At 53.1% G+C, this 13,058-nt stretch overlaps 4 protein-coding genes across 4 annotated transcripts; 1 reads left to right on the top strand and 3 right to left on the bottom strand.

Moving 5' to 3' along the window:
• Nucleotides 1–240: 240 nt before the first annotated feature.
• Nucleotides 241–4,049, bottom strand: ACRALDRAFT_1079957 (uncharacterized protein). Its single transcript, XM_071018965.1, has one exon. The coding sequence runs from the start codon at nt 3,907–3,909 to the stop codon at nt 1,033–1,035; it is 2,877 nt and encodes a 958-aa protein (XP_070876932.1). The 5' UTR covers nt 3,910–4,049; the 3' UTR covers nt 241–1,032.
• A 1,411-nt stretch (nt 4,050–5,460) lies between these two features.
• Nucleotides 5,461–7,220, bottom strand: ACRALDRAFT_2025598 (uncharacterized protein; the record flags this gene model as incomplete). Its single annotated transcript, XM_071020327.1, has 2 exons — nt 5,461–6,954; nt 7,026–7,220. The coding sequence occupies 2 exons, from the start codon at nt 7,218–7,220 to the stop codon at nt 5,461–5,463; spliced, it is 1,689 nt and encodes a 562-aa protein (XP_070876931.1).
• Nucleotides 7,221–7,367: 147 nt separating this feature from the next.
• On the top strand, nt 7,368–9,458 carry ACRALDRAFT_1092017 (uncharacterized protein; the record flags this gene model as incomplete). The annotated part of the gene is made up of 10 exons (XM_071019592.1): nt 7,368–7,443; nt 8,006–8,066; nt 8,267–8,278; nt 8,342–8,348; nt 8,414–8,487; nt 8,528–8,540; nt 8,609–8,636; nt 8,704–8,794; nt 8,828–8,859; nt 8,893–9,458. 10 exons carry the CDS (start codon nt 7,368–7,370, stop codon nt 8,919–8,921), a joined length of 423 nt encoding a protein of 140 aa, XP_070876930.1. The 3' UTR covers nt 8,922–9,458.
• Nucleotides 8,825–9,458, bottom strand: ACRALDRAFT_1061176 (uncharacterized protein). Its single transcript, XM_071016378.1, has one exon. It carries the CDS (start codon nt 9,261–9,263, stop codon nt 9,039–9,041), a length of 225 nt encoding a protein of 74 aa, XP_070876929.1. The 5' UTR covers nt 9,264–9,458; the 3' UTR covers nt 8,825–9,038.
• Nucleotides 9,459–13,058: the final 3,600 nt, after the last annotated feature.

The following is a 13,058-nucleotide window of genomic DNA, read 5'->3' as shown; positions in this document are numbered from 1 at the left end:
GTGCGTCCACTTCTAATTCTGCTTGCGGAAAAAGGAAGCGAGACATGGAATCGGATGTGTTGTCGGGGAGTTTTCGAGATAGCTTCCCAAGGGCCAATCTCACTGACATCTGACATCTGAGGCTTAGTTATGAACCACCACCCCCTTTAGTCAGACTCGTGTGCGTCTCGCCTTGTATCCCCAATCGGCAATCAGAAAGAAAGATAAGGACTAAATAGACAGGCTAGCCAGAAGAACTGAGGTTAAGCAGACGGATACCTAGCCGGGGACTGTAAGAACCTAGCCGTCCATGGCGAGAGACAACGGTCTGGTGTAAGAGGGAAACGGAACTGAAAAGGAGAGGAAAAGTGACTCGGCGGAAGCACGAGGACAAAGAAACCAGTATTGTTAACGGTATCTTACATATTAGTATATCTAAATAGTCAAGACTTTTACAAGACTCAAAGTAGAAGTCCATAGAAGAAATGCCTGATTAAAACAAGCTACATGTAATCTCACATGAGAGCCCGTCGACTGCAAAACCTGCCTATAAGCCACCCGCTTGATGTCCAGAATATAGCACCAGATATATAAACAGAAAAGGAAAACAGGGGCAAATATGAGATGAGACAAAGAAAAGAGTGTAAAAAGAGTGAAATGATGGATCGCCATGACGCACAGGTCACGAGGACCGTGTAAAGGAACTCGGGGAAAATAAAACAAAAGAAACAGGACAGAAGATGGAAGGATAATGTTGCGAATTACAAAGAGGAGCTCGCGCCCAAGTGGTGTAAGGAGACCCATTGGAGTCTTCTAGCGGCAGGACAAGAGAAGAAAAGGGCTTAGATAAACTGCATGGTAGTACAGCAGAGGTGAAAGGAGGAGAAAAACACAAGAAAAGAGCACTAGAAAAGAAAAAGAGAGACCAGACCCTAGACAAAGTCAACGCCGAGGTCTAAACGCCGAGTGCAAAGAGTGAGGTGAGGGCGGGGGATTCTGCGGCATCGATGAAGAGAAAGCTGAAAGTGGATGACGAGCTCGTGCTCGTGTCTGTCAAAAGACGAAACCCTCTTGAACAAGCTTCTCAACATCCCCTCCCGCATCCCTGACCGCCTTGATGGCCGCCTCGCTCAGCCGCCGCCTCTTCTCCTGCGCCTCCTTCTCCCTCCGCGCCTTGGTCTTGCTGCTCCCCGACGGCGCCACGCCCGTCATGAGGATGGTCTTGTCGTTGGGCGTGTAGTTGACAAACCCAATGTCGCCTCCTCCGCCGCTTCCGCCCGACTCGTCCATGCTGATGCCCAGCCCCACCCCGAGACCCAGGCCGCTGCTGCTCCCCCCGCTGGGCGTGCGGGTGTGGTGGCCCGACGCGCCGCGCCCTTGCCACGAGCGGCGCTTCTTGATGCTCGCGGACAGGACCGGGCCGGCGGCGGCGGTCCCGATGGAAGACCCGGACGAGTGCCGGGTATGGGGCGTCGGGGTCGGGCTTGTCGAGGAGGAATCGCGCGCGCGGCTGGCGGAGGAGGGACGGGTGCGTCGCAGGGGTGTGGAGATGTGCCGGGTGCCGGCCGAGGGGGCGCGAGGCATCCGCGGACGACGCTCGGTCGGCGCGCCGGGGTGATGGTAGTGGTGATGCTGGTGATGCTGCTGCTGCTGCTGCTGCTGGTGCGGCGGCTGCTGCGGGACAGGCACGTGTGTGTAAGACGAGGTGTTGGCCTGTGTGGTGGGGGACAAGGAGGCGCGGCCATCGGCACCATGGGGAGGGATTTGAATCATGAGATCAGGCATGTGGTTGGCACCGGGCGTGGTGGGAATGTGCTGGGTGTTGTGGTATTCGTAAGACATCTCATGGCCTCCCACCTCCACATGGTGCGGCCCTTGGTGTTGCGGTGGCTGGTGCTGGTGGTGCTGCTGCTGCTGGGGGTGATGGGCGAGGTTAAAGGCGGCACCACGGGCGTTATGGGTTTGGAAAGGAGACTGTTGGTGCGAACCGCCACCGAGATCGACGAGAGATCCTGCCCACCACTGAGTCCCGTCAAGGCCGTCTGGGGGGATAAACGAGTTGGACCATTCGGTGGCCTGGGTGTCGCCTGGGGTGGGGGGTGATGAGGCGGCGGTCAGGGGCCAGGCGGCCTTACTTGTCTGAGCGGCGCCATGAGGATGCGCGCCGGCCGGCTGCTGGAAGTACTGGGGGGTTTTGTCGTCGTGTATGACGGAAGGAGTGTCCATGGGAGTTGTGGCGGCAGTAGCAGTGCCTGCAAAGCTAAAGGGATCTTCTACAAAGCCGGTGCAGAATGGGGTTGTGTCTGAGGAGATACCCTGGGGGATGGTCGTGCTGTTTGGGGGTGAGATGGGGAGGCGAGGATCGCCCATGCTGACGTGCTGCTGCTGCTGCTGCTGCTCTGCTTGGTTGGGGAGGCCCTGAAAGCGCTTCCTAGGAGAGACGGCAGGTGAAATGGGTGGGTGGGCAGCAACGGAGGCCATGTCGTTGTTCATGGGAACAGGGGTGGTCCCTCTGCTCTGCTTGGTGTGATGGGAGTTGGGGGGGATAGACTTGGACGAGGTGGTGGAGGAGGAGGAAGAAGAAGAAGAAGAGGAAGCTAAAGTTGAAGCTGAAGCTGAAGCAGAAGCAGAAGCAGAGCAGGACGTGGAGGTTGTCGACTTGGATCGGAGGGTGGCGGCCTTTTGGATCTTGGATGCAACGGTCTTGAAAAAGTTGCGACTAGAGCTTGGTGGGTTCTGACTGACGGTACGTTGACCTCGGAGTCGGCGTCGGGACTGGATCGGGCCACCTTCTTGAGCTTTAGCTAGAGCTGATGATGCGCCTGGGCTTGGACTTGTACTTCGGCTCGTGGTACTGGGACCCGGACCTGGCCCTGGATCTGGACCTAGGGCCAAGCCCACGCCTGCTTGGGGGCATGGAGATGCTGAGGAGGCTGGTGGGAGGAAACCTGCTGTTGGATGGAAGTGGGGCGTGGGAGGTGGTTGTGAGAGTGAGACATGCCCCAGGGGCGGAACGCGCGAGGGCGACGCTTTCAACGAAATGCTCTCCAGGCGCGATAGCTCAGAGTCCGTAATCGAGTCAGGCCCGCCAGGCCCGCCAGACCAGCCAGGCCCCAGAGCCGGCTCCGGATAGGCCCAAGAGGCGTTGCGGTTTCTTTGTCCCCCTTCGCTAGTCGCGGCCGGGGCGAAGGGCTGATCTTCGGCGGCCTGGGATTGGGGCTGGCTTCTGGCTAGGGCTAGGGCATCACGGGGAAGAGGAGGAGGAGGGGGGGCGCGACGACCGGCATCAGCACCAGCGCCAACGCCAATCTTGTCATTGTGGCTACCGGTGCCCGGGGAACAACCGCCACCTATCAGCCCACGGGGATTACTACTAGCCGCTATATCCACGGGCTGCCGCAGGTCTTGCCGGCTCTCGTAAAGGTAATGGTCCTGGAACTGGTGCTCGTGCTGGAGCTCCTGGCGCGCCAGCTGTTGCCGCTGTTGGAGCTGCTGTGGGTGGCAACTCGGCAGGTCCACGTCGAGATGGCCCAGTGCTGTGTCGTCACCGCTGCTCTTAGACGAAATCACCGAGGTGTACCCCTCGGCGGCGGCCATGTCGAAAAAACGAGGATCCGATAGACCCCCCAGGTGGTCATGGTCATCCCCCATGCCGGCAAAGCTGTTAAAGTCGAGGAATTCGTCCAGGGACATGTCCAGTTCTGTCGAGGTACCGGGAATAGTGTTCGCCTGTGTCGATCCTGCGATGCCTTCTCCCCAAGCTGCCGCACTGTCTTCCAAGAAGGTGACCTCCTCCTGTCTCACGTCGGCCGAATCAACCGTGAAATGCATCGCAGTCAGCGCCATGTCGTCCGAGTCAAAGTCGTTAACGTGAGAGCCGGGACTACCGCCCGAGAGGGGCTGTCCCAGGAGTGAGACAGCCGCCGTCATGCCTCGACGCAAACGACGACGACGGGAAGGGGGTCCGGCGGGTAAGACGAGGGAGGGAAAGCAAAGAAGAGAGAGAAGCCGAAAGGTGATGACGATGACGACGACGACGATGGTGGTGAGGGTGGAGGACAAGAAAGGTTACACGCTCGAGTTCGTTTTCAGCGACAGCTCAAGCAACGAAGAATGGGATTGATGACTTCTTGTACGGAAAAAGAAGGGGGCTTCTTGGACAAGAATGCCAGAATGCCAGACTGCTAAGGCGATTTTGTCCCGGCAACCGCATTCGGAGGGGGACGGCAATCAACAAATATCATCTTGACCGACTCGTGTCGATCGACGCATGGGCCGGACAAATCCAGGGCAACGGCCAGGCCAGGGCGACGGGATTCCAAAATGGAAGCATAGCTAGGAACATGGAATGCAAATAGAATCTTCGACCAACGAGTGGGATGGTGTGAAGGGAGGGGAGAGAGGGCTTGCACGGAAACGACAACGTGGTCTGAGGAATGTAAGCTGCTGGTTGCCCGGAGGTGTGAAGCCGTTGGCATTCCACGTTTTCCGTCGCCCTGGGCAGCGGCGACATGTTTCTTGTCTCGTCTTCGTCTTCGTCTTCTTCTCTTCCTCTTCCTCTTCTTCCTTTCCCTTTTCTTCGTTTGGTTCCTTTTCCACACTTCATGATATCACTTTGCTGCTCTTGTCCACGCACTCGCAGGATCATGGCCATCTGCTGGAGACTTTCCAAAGCATGACTTGAGTTTCGAATCGTCCATGTCGGGAATCGCGGGTGCCTGTCAAAGGAACGAGTGGTTTCCTCTCACAATGGAAACAAACAAGAGAACAAGGTTCGTCGGCTCTTCTCTCTCCCTTTTCTTTCAAGGCTGCCATGTGGTCAATGCCGGCTTCTTTTTTTAAACGTTGCGACAATGGCTGTGTTGTCTGTCCGTCCTGTACAGGAAGACAGGGAGGATAACAAGCCGAATCCTCAAATAGCCCAATACCAAATGGTGGCGAGGCGTCTCCAAACAAAGAACCAAGAGCCGCTCGAGACGCAGATAAGGACCCCAAGCTGACAATGACTGGAAAAGGCGCTTTGTGCCATGTGTTGAACCAGAAATTCGCCCTGATTTCTTTGTCCGGTCGGTGCTCCAAGTCGGCTAGCCGGCAATGACATCGTGAGATCGAGGCCTTGACCGGAGCTGTCTATACCGACATGAATGGCTCACGAGCGCCATGTCCGGACCTTGACCATGAGAAGATGTGAAAAACGTGAGACGAGAAAAAAGGACCGTCCTGCCTGCAGGGATCGTCGCCTGGTCCCTGCGTCTAGGAATAGTTTCCGTGTTTCCGCCGTCACGAGAAGTCCCGCCAAGAAGCCATGCGCCCGTAGCAAGGGTCAGAACATGCACCTACATTGTTAGCAGAGTCCGTCTGCCCCTATCCTTATCCTTCCTGAAAAAACCCATACTTTCTTCCAAGCATCCATAGCTAAAACTCGAAAGCCTCGTGTCTTCTGAGAGACGGCGACTTGCGCACGGCACCACGACTGCTACCCTACCCACGGAACGATCGGCCGACTCTTTCGCCGATAGACGAAATCCATATTCGGGCCCGTTCCCGAACAGTCGCGTTGGCCATAGCCTGCGTTCGATGGAACTCTTTGGCCTGCTCCATATCCTCGACTAGAGCCTGAGCAACAGACATTGTAGTGGTCTCCGACAGACCTGCCCCGACGACGGCCGCTGTGACAAATCGCAGGAAACGGCCGAAAGGAGGACCTTGAGCTGGCGTTGGCTCTGGCGCAAAGCCGTGCTTGAAGAGGTGCTGCGTGACCATTCTCCATCGTGCTGAGAAGTTTGAGATGCGTGCCTCATTGGTGATCATCCAGTCTTCAATATTAAGAAGGATGCATGTCGAGTCGCCCGGCGCGGCTAACCCACGACGTGCAATCATGCGGTCGGCCAGTAATCCCAGCTCCCATCGAAATGCAATCATGGCGCCAACGTCAGTGACTTCGTCGGGGTCTTCTCTCCCTTCGATATAGCGCCTCAGAATGCCCTGCGACCTTGGGCCGTATCCTCTTGTCCAGTCACCGGGGCATGTTTGCAGGAAGAGCTCGGCCATGGTTTTGACAGAGTTTCTAACCATGCTCTCCGTCATTTGATCGGTTATGACCTGTGACGAACTCCCCCCGCCTGTGCGCGTCAATCCAGTAACGTCACCGGCCATGTAGCTTCTGATAGGAAGTGCATTCCAACGTTGCTCGAACGACCCAAGAGGGACGGCCGTTCGCCCAGTCCCGGAACCTTCCCACTGGTCATCATTTACGCTGAAAGTGAAGTCCTCGGACATCGAGTGGCGGGTCACTCTGGCTTGGCAGATATCAAGAATCGAGTGACAGAAGGCGTCGTACGTATGAGTCTGCTCGGCCGTAGGGTTGCTTGGTTGTAGAGAGCTCTCGGGTTGAGTGTCACCGTCGGCCGTTGTGGCCGGAGCCTTGCCAGCTGTACGCTCGACCAACGGGGTCGAAGCAGATGTGAGAGCCTCGATTGTAGCCGTGGCAAAGATGGATCCGCTGAAGCTGCCGCTGGTGGACGACGCGAGCCACGACGACGACGTGATCTCTGGTGCTGCGGCAGCCTGCATACCATCACGGGGCCCAGACTGCTTGCCAATGGGCTTAGCAACCCATCCACCTGAGAAGCAAGCAGTCGAATACAACGTCACGCGGCACAGGGGATGCAGGACCGCGCGAACCTGGGCGATTGAAGGACCACGCTTGACGTCGTAAGAATCCAGAATGAGCGAATAGCCTTCGAGCCCGTGACAGAACACAAGCAACAACAACGGCGCATTTTGACTCGCAGCTTGTTCTGATTTAGTCTTGACTTCTCGAAGAAATTCGGCAACCATGTGATTGTGCCTGACGAGAGTGGGCCGGGTAAGCTCTCCTTTGTTAAGCAAGTCATGACTGAGCACTTCTTTTCGATCTCGGAATGGGTTGCCATGATAGAAGGGGCCGTAGTTATCGAGCAGTTTCCGGGGATCCTAGAATGAATCAGCACCACGAGGGACAGGACATGTAGAGCAAGAATGTATCCCAATCGTAGGAAACGTACCACAGCTGTCAGCCAGGTCTGTGAAGAACCAAGACCTCTCAAAAGGTAATTGAAGGCATAAAAGTCGGAAAGGAACCGGCCATCGCCGTCAGGAGTCCCCGTCGTGATGTCTGGAGAGGCAGCTGCGACAATTATGGAGTTTTCCTCCACGACCGGTGGGCATAGTACGTCTCCGGTGACTAGCTGCCGCGACATACTATAACGATAGGTAATAATAATAAGTATCGCGGAGTTTCTATAGTAATATTCGGATAGAAAGTACGTCGATATTCTGTCCTGGCCTAGGGGCAGAGGCAAAGAGCAGAGGACAGAAAGAAAGAAAAACGGACGAAGGGAGAGGGTATGCTTTTATACTCAAAGTACAGCAATCCAGCCGAGGAAGGCACGACCATCCGAAATAAAGTCAGGATGACATGCGGTAGGGGCCTACGAAGCTTAGAGTTCGTTTGCAACTTTGTACCTAAAGAGAATAAGCTTGCAATAGGCGCGGCACCTTCCTATTTATAAGGGCGATTCAAGGGAAATTACTAGATATTCAGGAACAGGTAGGAACCTACACATATTAAAATTTAACACAATAGCAAAAACGCAAACCTTAAAGTGTTAGCCGTGAAAGTCTCGGAAGCACTTATATAGCATCTATGAATATAAAGTTTAGCTATTTGAATAAGAGATAGAAGAATATTGTCAGCGGTAAATAAGTGTAATAATAGGCGTAGATTCTGTGGAGTATATTCGAGTGAGTTATCGTTATACTTACTTTTCCTTATTATAAGTATCTTTATTAAGTTTATATAAGTTCTCTCTGTTACTTAGAACTTAGAAAGGACCGTGTATTATAGTTACTATTATACACCCTGCCTAGGGTTAACCTTAAAGGTTAGGATCGATGGCTTTATTAATCTATAAATCTTAGACTAAGAAGTCTAAGTATCTCGTCTTGGTGCTAATAATACTCTAAGAACAACAAGCACAACAAGAACAACAAGAGCAGCAGCAGCAGCAGCAGCAGCAGCAGCAGCAGCAGCAGCAGCAGCAGGCGTACTATTAATCCAAACAATTAAATTAATCCAAGGCGTCAAAACATATAGACAGTTTGCGACCGTAGCTATGTATATAAAATATCAAGCGTTCCGAAATAGGAGGAATATAGGTCCATATCCGAACTATAGTCGGAATACCCAAACAGTATCGTCGGAATATTCTGTATTTTAAAGTTTTGCCTAAGAAGTGTGCTGCAGATTGCCCTACCAGTGGTTATAGGAACGGCACGCAAGATAGAGCTGCCCTGAGTCCTCAGCCTTGGTGTCTGACAGTCTGAGCGTAATGGGCCAGATATATTATTGTAGTCGGACTGCGATCCGTATCTGGGATGCCAGTGGATGCAGACCCATATGTTGGCTGCCTTCGTTTCATTTGTCGGGGTTGGGCACCCATATCGAAGGCTAACAAACTCTCGACCGTGTCGTACGTGGTATATTTGTTGTTTGTTGAGTAATTAGCAAGCAAGATCACGTTCTGAGACGACAGCAGTCTTATACTTGATAGACCCAAGTCATCGCTTTGTTCCACGTGGACTCCAGCTCCATTCTCAGCACAAATTTCGTTTATGTAGGGGTTACTATTCGGACCCAGTTTATCTAGACATGAACTATCCCGAAGACAAAGTAATGATCAGGGCATAGGAGAGTATGGTCCCGCGTGGACGATTTCCTTGATATGAACGAAAAGTATCTCGTCATTCCCGCATATGGATATCATGAAGAAAAGTGTCCCAAACCGACCTGTTTGTTTCTATTGAGGAAGAGGGGAAAAAAAAAGTACATCTTCACAGGTGCTGCTTCGCCTTAGCTGAATGAAGTGTGAGGGATCACTACTCTTGCGATTTGCTCTTGATGACATGGCGCACCATATTTTGCGCGGGCAATCAATTGGGCTTCCAAGCCCTCTTCTTATCTTCCATACCCTTTCCCCTAGATAAAAGGACAATAAAGGGGGAAGATTGAACGTAGTTCACCAGAAAGCTGTGTTGTGCTTATCGAATCCAAAAACGCCGTGATCGCCAGAGACCGTTAAACAACTCTGCAATGTCATGTACGAGAAACACATGTATGTCGTTTCAGGGCGAGGCTGATGCATGTCGCCTTGCTTTGCACGCCGCTGGAAAACCCGTCCACAAACCCAAAAAGAACGGGCATATTTCGAAGAATCCCATAGTTCAAACACTAGCCGAGCCATGCTTCCGTTTCAAACCGACGGTCCGCCGCATCCATGATCCTGTACCATCATCGGCTTTTTCCTTCGTCGTCGACTGATCTTCTTGAAGATACGAGGGGGGGTCGTGAGTGGTTGACCAAGTACCCGATGCCGATGGCTGAGCAAGGCAGAATGGCGAGACCTGGATGACGTGGCGGCCTGGTATATTTCCTCGACCGACGGCAGGATCACATGTGTGTTCTCGTTTTCTTCGCAGAATCCTTCGTCCACATCGTGGCGATGGCATGGGTCTGGGTCCGCCGCCATTATCGAAGCGTCCCCTGCTTTCGTTGATGATGACGAAGCAGGAGGCGGCGCTGTGTCGCTTTTTTGATCGTAGGTCGCTCCTGGTCCTGGACCGGTATAACGGGGCTCTGTCGCCCTTCTTCGAATAGTCGCAGATTTATAATTTAGCACAGCATTCCGCTGTCGCCTCCGCCTCTGCCACTCCACAATGCGAGCTTTCATTGCAGCTTCGACCTCCGAGTCGGCCCTGTCGTCAGCCCTGTCGTCGGCTTCAAGCACGGGCGTCACCATGCAAGTCACATGTGAAAACCTCGCACGGCCGTCCGGTGCTTGGCTCCGGGCGGTTCCTAGATTTGAGTAAGATGGCCCATCCGCGTTGCGAGACAGCAGAGCCGCACAAGCCGACCTCGACGTGAACGGATCCTCGAGGCCAGTCCATGTCCTAACGGGTGCTTGAACAATTGGTGAAGCCGGTTTTCTTGATGAGACAGGTGACTTGTCAGACGGTGTGCCGCGGCGTTGTCGTGGCACGGACGTGGTCAGGCCGTGGTGTTGAGACATGGAGCCATCGAGCATGACGGTAATTGGTGGCAGTGCTAATCGGAGGAATAACGGTACAGGTACATCGTCCGGGACATCCGAGATTGACTGTGGTAGGTGGGTAGGAGAGAGAATACGATCGGGTCGCTGAAAGTCGACATCTAAAGACATGTTGTGTGTTTGTTGCCAATAGCCGCCCATTCAATCCTTAGGAGGAGAATGGACGCCGCGTCGAGAGCCAAGAGCGACCTCTCATGCAGTACGGGAAGCAAAGTGTCGCCGGCTTTCGTTAGACGAGCGTGTATCCGTCGATGGATAGTAGGTGGTAGGAGGCCAAGTCCGATAGCCAAGGGATACTGTACCCAACAAGAGACAAAGAACTGTGATGCAGCCCGACGGAGTATATTTTTGGAATACGGCGCGAATATATCTCTTCGTATTGAGCCCGGTCGGCCTTCGAATCTTGATCTGGATGCGAAATATCGATGGCGGAAGAGGTGGTATGGGCGGCGGCAAGTTGAACCAGAGGGAGAATGAGGGGAGAAAAGCCGAGGGAGAGAAAGTGAATGGTGATAGAAGGAATATGATCTGGAGGACAAACCGCTGGGAAATGAAGGTACCAGAGGGATGGAAGAGCGGACACCGACACCGTACGTCAATAGTATACCTAGGTACCGAGCTCTGGTGCGTGTGGCATCGAGCCGAGTTCCCAAGACTGAACTAATAATCCGCCTACCTGAGCCTAGGGGGTTGTGGGCGTCCCTTTGTCGGGCAGGGCATCCTCGCAAAAGGATATCATTGATCATTGAACGGCTCGCCATTTCGAGCCGGGAGCCGGGGTCGAGGACCGCCCGCATACCTACCAAGCATTCGCGGTACTGGTACTACTGATGCTGGTGTTAGGGACTAACGGACCGTTTTTTTGCTACAGTATGAATTAGTCACGGTTGAGCCGTAGTGCTGGGACAGGGCGGGCGGGGAAACACAATCCACCACAGCCTGTAGCGGAATTTTCCCAGGAGTTTCCGAATGTCTTGGAAGTCCTGCTTTAGTGCCTAACGTACAATGTTATGTCTTTCTTCGCAGAGCAGAAGTCACATTCAGATGCAATTTCACGACTACTACCTAGGGAGGTCGAAGGAATAAATCACTACGAAGCAGGCGACCTGCTGAGTTTTACTCCGTAGCGTATACTATAGCGGTCTCAACCCGGCGAGCAAACTTGCTCATCATTAGTAGTGTACACGTAGTGCGCATACGTTGTACGTTGTACCGGGTGAATTGTGCAAGTGCAGAGTCGTGCTAGCTGTCCCAATCCCTTGGGAAAGCACACCCTCCATCACAGTCTGGCTGCAGTTTATTGGGCAAACCGTCGCCATATCTTTCCTCTGATTCGCTGTCCATATACCGACAAGGGACATATGTACTAAACCTAGTGGCTCTGGGCGTGGGGTGGATGCACTTGTTCCTATGTATCGGTACATCGACCTACCAATCAGGGCAGGAAGCGTGACAATTTACTGTACGAGAACACTGTGCTGAGTACATACGTCGTACGTTGTATCTGCCCAGCCTTCATTCAAACCCTGATTGAGCTGGCATTCCTTCGAAGCTGACCACTGCCCACCTGTCCGTCCAACCTTCCATGCAATTATGTACATATTTACGCTATTATGTGCACGAGTGCCATGAGCTGTCCAGTGAGTTGCTTACCACGTACTTTGTTAGTCCAAGTCCTACTGTCCGAGTCACAATATACATCAAATACTAAGTAGGGCTAGCGCCAACGTTGTATACACGTGTACATACACGTGTATGTACGTCGTAAAGGCAAACCCAAACGCTCTTTCTCGGGCATGCTACACGATACAGTAAAACGAAACAGACATAAAGTACAACGTATGCGGTACTTTTTGAAGACAGAAATCACCAATACACTACAACGTACATGTTTATATGGGAGTACTTCCGCCAGCAAGTACCTCTTAAGTACACCGTACCTTCCTAGGTACCGACAAGGAGTACGGATATAGTGGATACCCTACGATACATTCAGTCCTTTTGGGTCATCCGAGCGAACGGCATCTTCCGCAACACAGACATGCCTGAACACCGCCTTACCCTCTTGGGCAGCAGTACCGGTGCTTCATTACGCTGTACTTCGTGCCGCACGCCGTTCGATGATTGGAAGCCGTGAACTCAATCGTGCCTCCGTCGCGGACATTCGCGCGATACTTCGTACATCGACGTAATTACATACAATGTACCCTCCTTCTCCAGTTCCAGTCAAGGCACACGAAAGGCAATGCAATGGTGGTTCGTGAGCGAGTCCAACAGAATGGTACATGTACGGATACGGACACTACCTACCTAGGTACCTAACCTGCATAGATCATTGTTTTCCAAGGTAACATGACCACGCCGAATAGGTTACGCTCGACAGATCAACTGCCGGTCTTCTAGTCTGTCCAGCCTTGGCTGCCTGTCCTTTTCTCACCCGATATTTCTCCATGGAGTGCCTGGCTTTCACATGTTCTACAGCACGTACAACGTACACGCAACACCCTTGGGAGGCGGACGTATCCGAGAAAAGTACGTTGTATTACAGCAAGAGCTTGCGGTCATATCCACATACAACGTTGTCCTAGTCGGCACTTGTCCCGCGACCCGACCAAGCTTCCATTCCCCATTGGCACTTCGGATTCAATGGCAAGTCCCGAAACGTTAATTCATGGATATGGAAATCCCCGAGATCGATGGTATAAATGAATTGCTATGCAGGGACCTCTGGTCAAAAGATCAAAGCTTCGGGAGCCTCACTGGTGTCAGCTTTCTACATACACGGGCCCGCGCAGCGGGTCCGTGCGAGTTGGCTACACTGTAGACTGGGTTGAGAAATGGAATGAAACATTCTTCTTGGATGCAATATCCGATATGCTGTACGGGTCCCATCCCGCTCGCTCTGAACCCTGACGAAATCGCAGCCGGCGC

The sequence above is a fragment of the Sodiomyces alcalophilus genome (genome assembly GCF_042370955.1).
Source record: "Sodiomyces alcalophilus JCM 7366 unplaced genomic scaffold ACRALscaffold_2, whole genome shotgun sequence".
NCBI classification, from domain to species: Eukaryota; Fungi; Ascomycota; class Sordariomycetes; order Glomerellales; family Plectosphaerellaceae; genus Sodiomyces; species Sodiomyces alcalophilus.
Note: the sequence above shows the minus strand (reverse complement) of the source record. Positions and strands in the feature narration are given on the sequence as shown.

Excerpts from the sequence above, each read along its gene's own strand:
- ACRALDRAFT_1061176 (XM_071016378.1), bottom strand. The coding sequence starts at position 9,263 with ATGGCTCGGCTAGTGTTTGAACTATGGGATTCTTCGAAATATGCCCGT.
- ACRALDRAFT_1079957 (XM_071018965.1), bottom strand. The coding sequence starts at position 3,909 with ATGACGGCGGCTGTCTCACTCCTGGGACAGCCCCTCTCGGGCGGTAGT.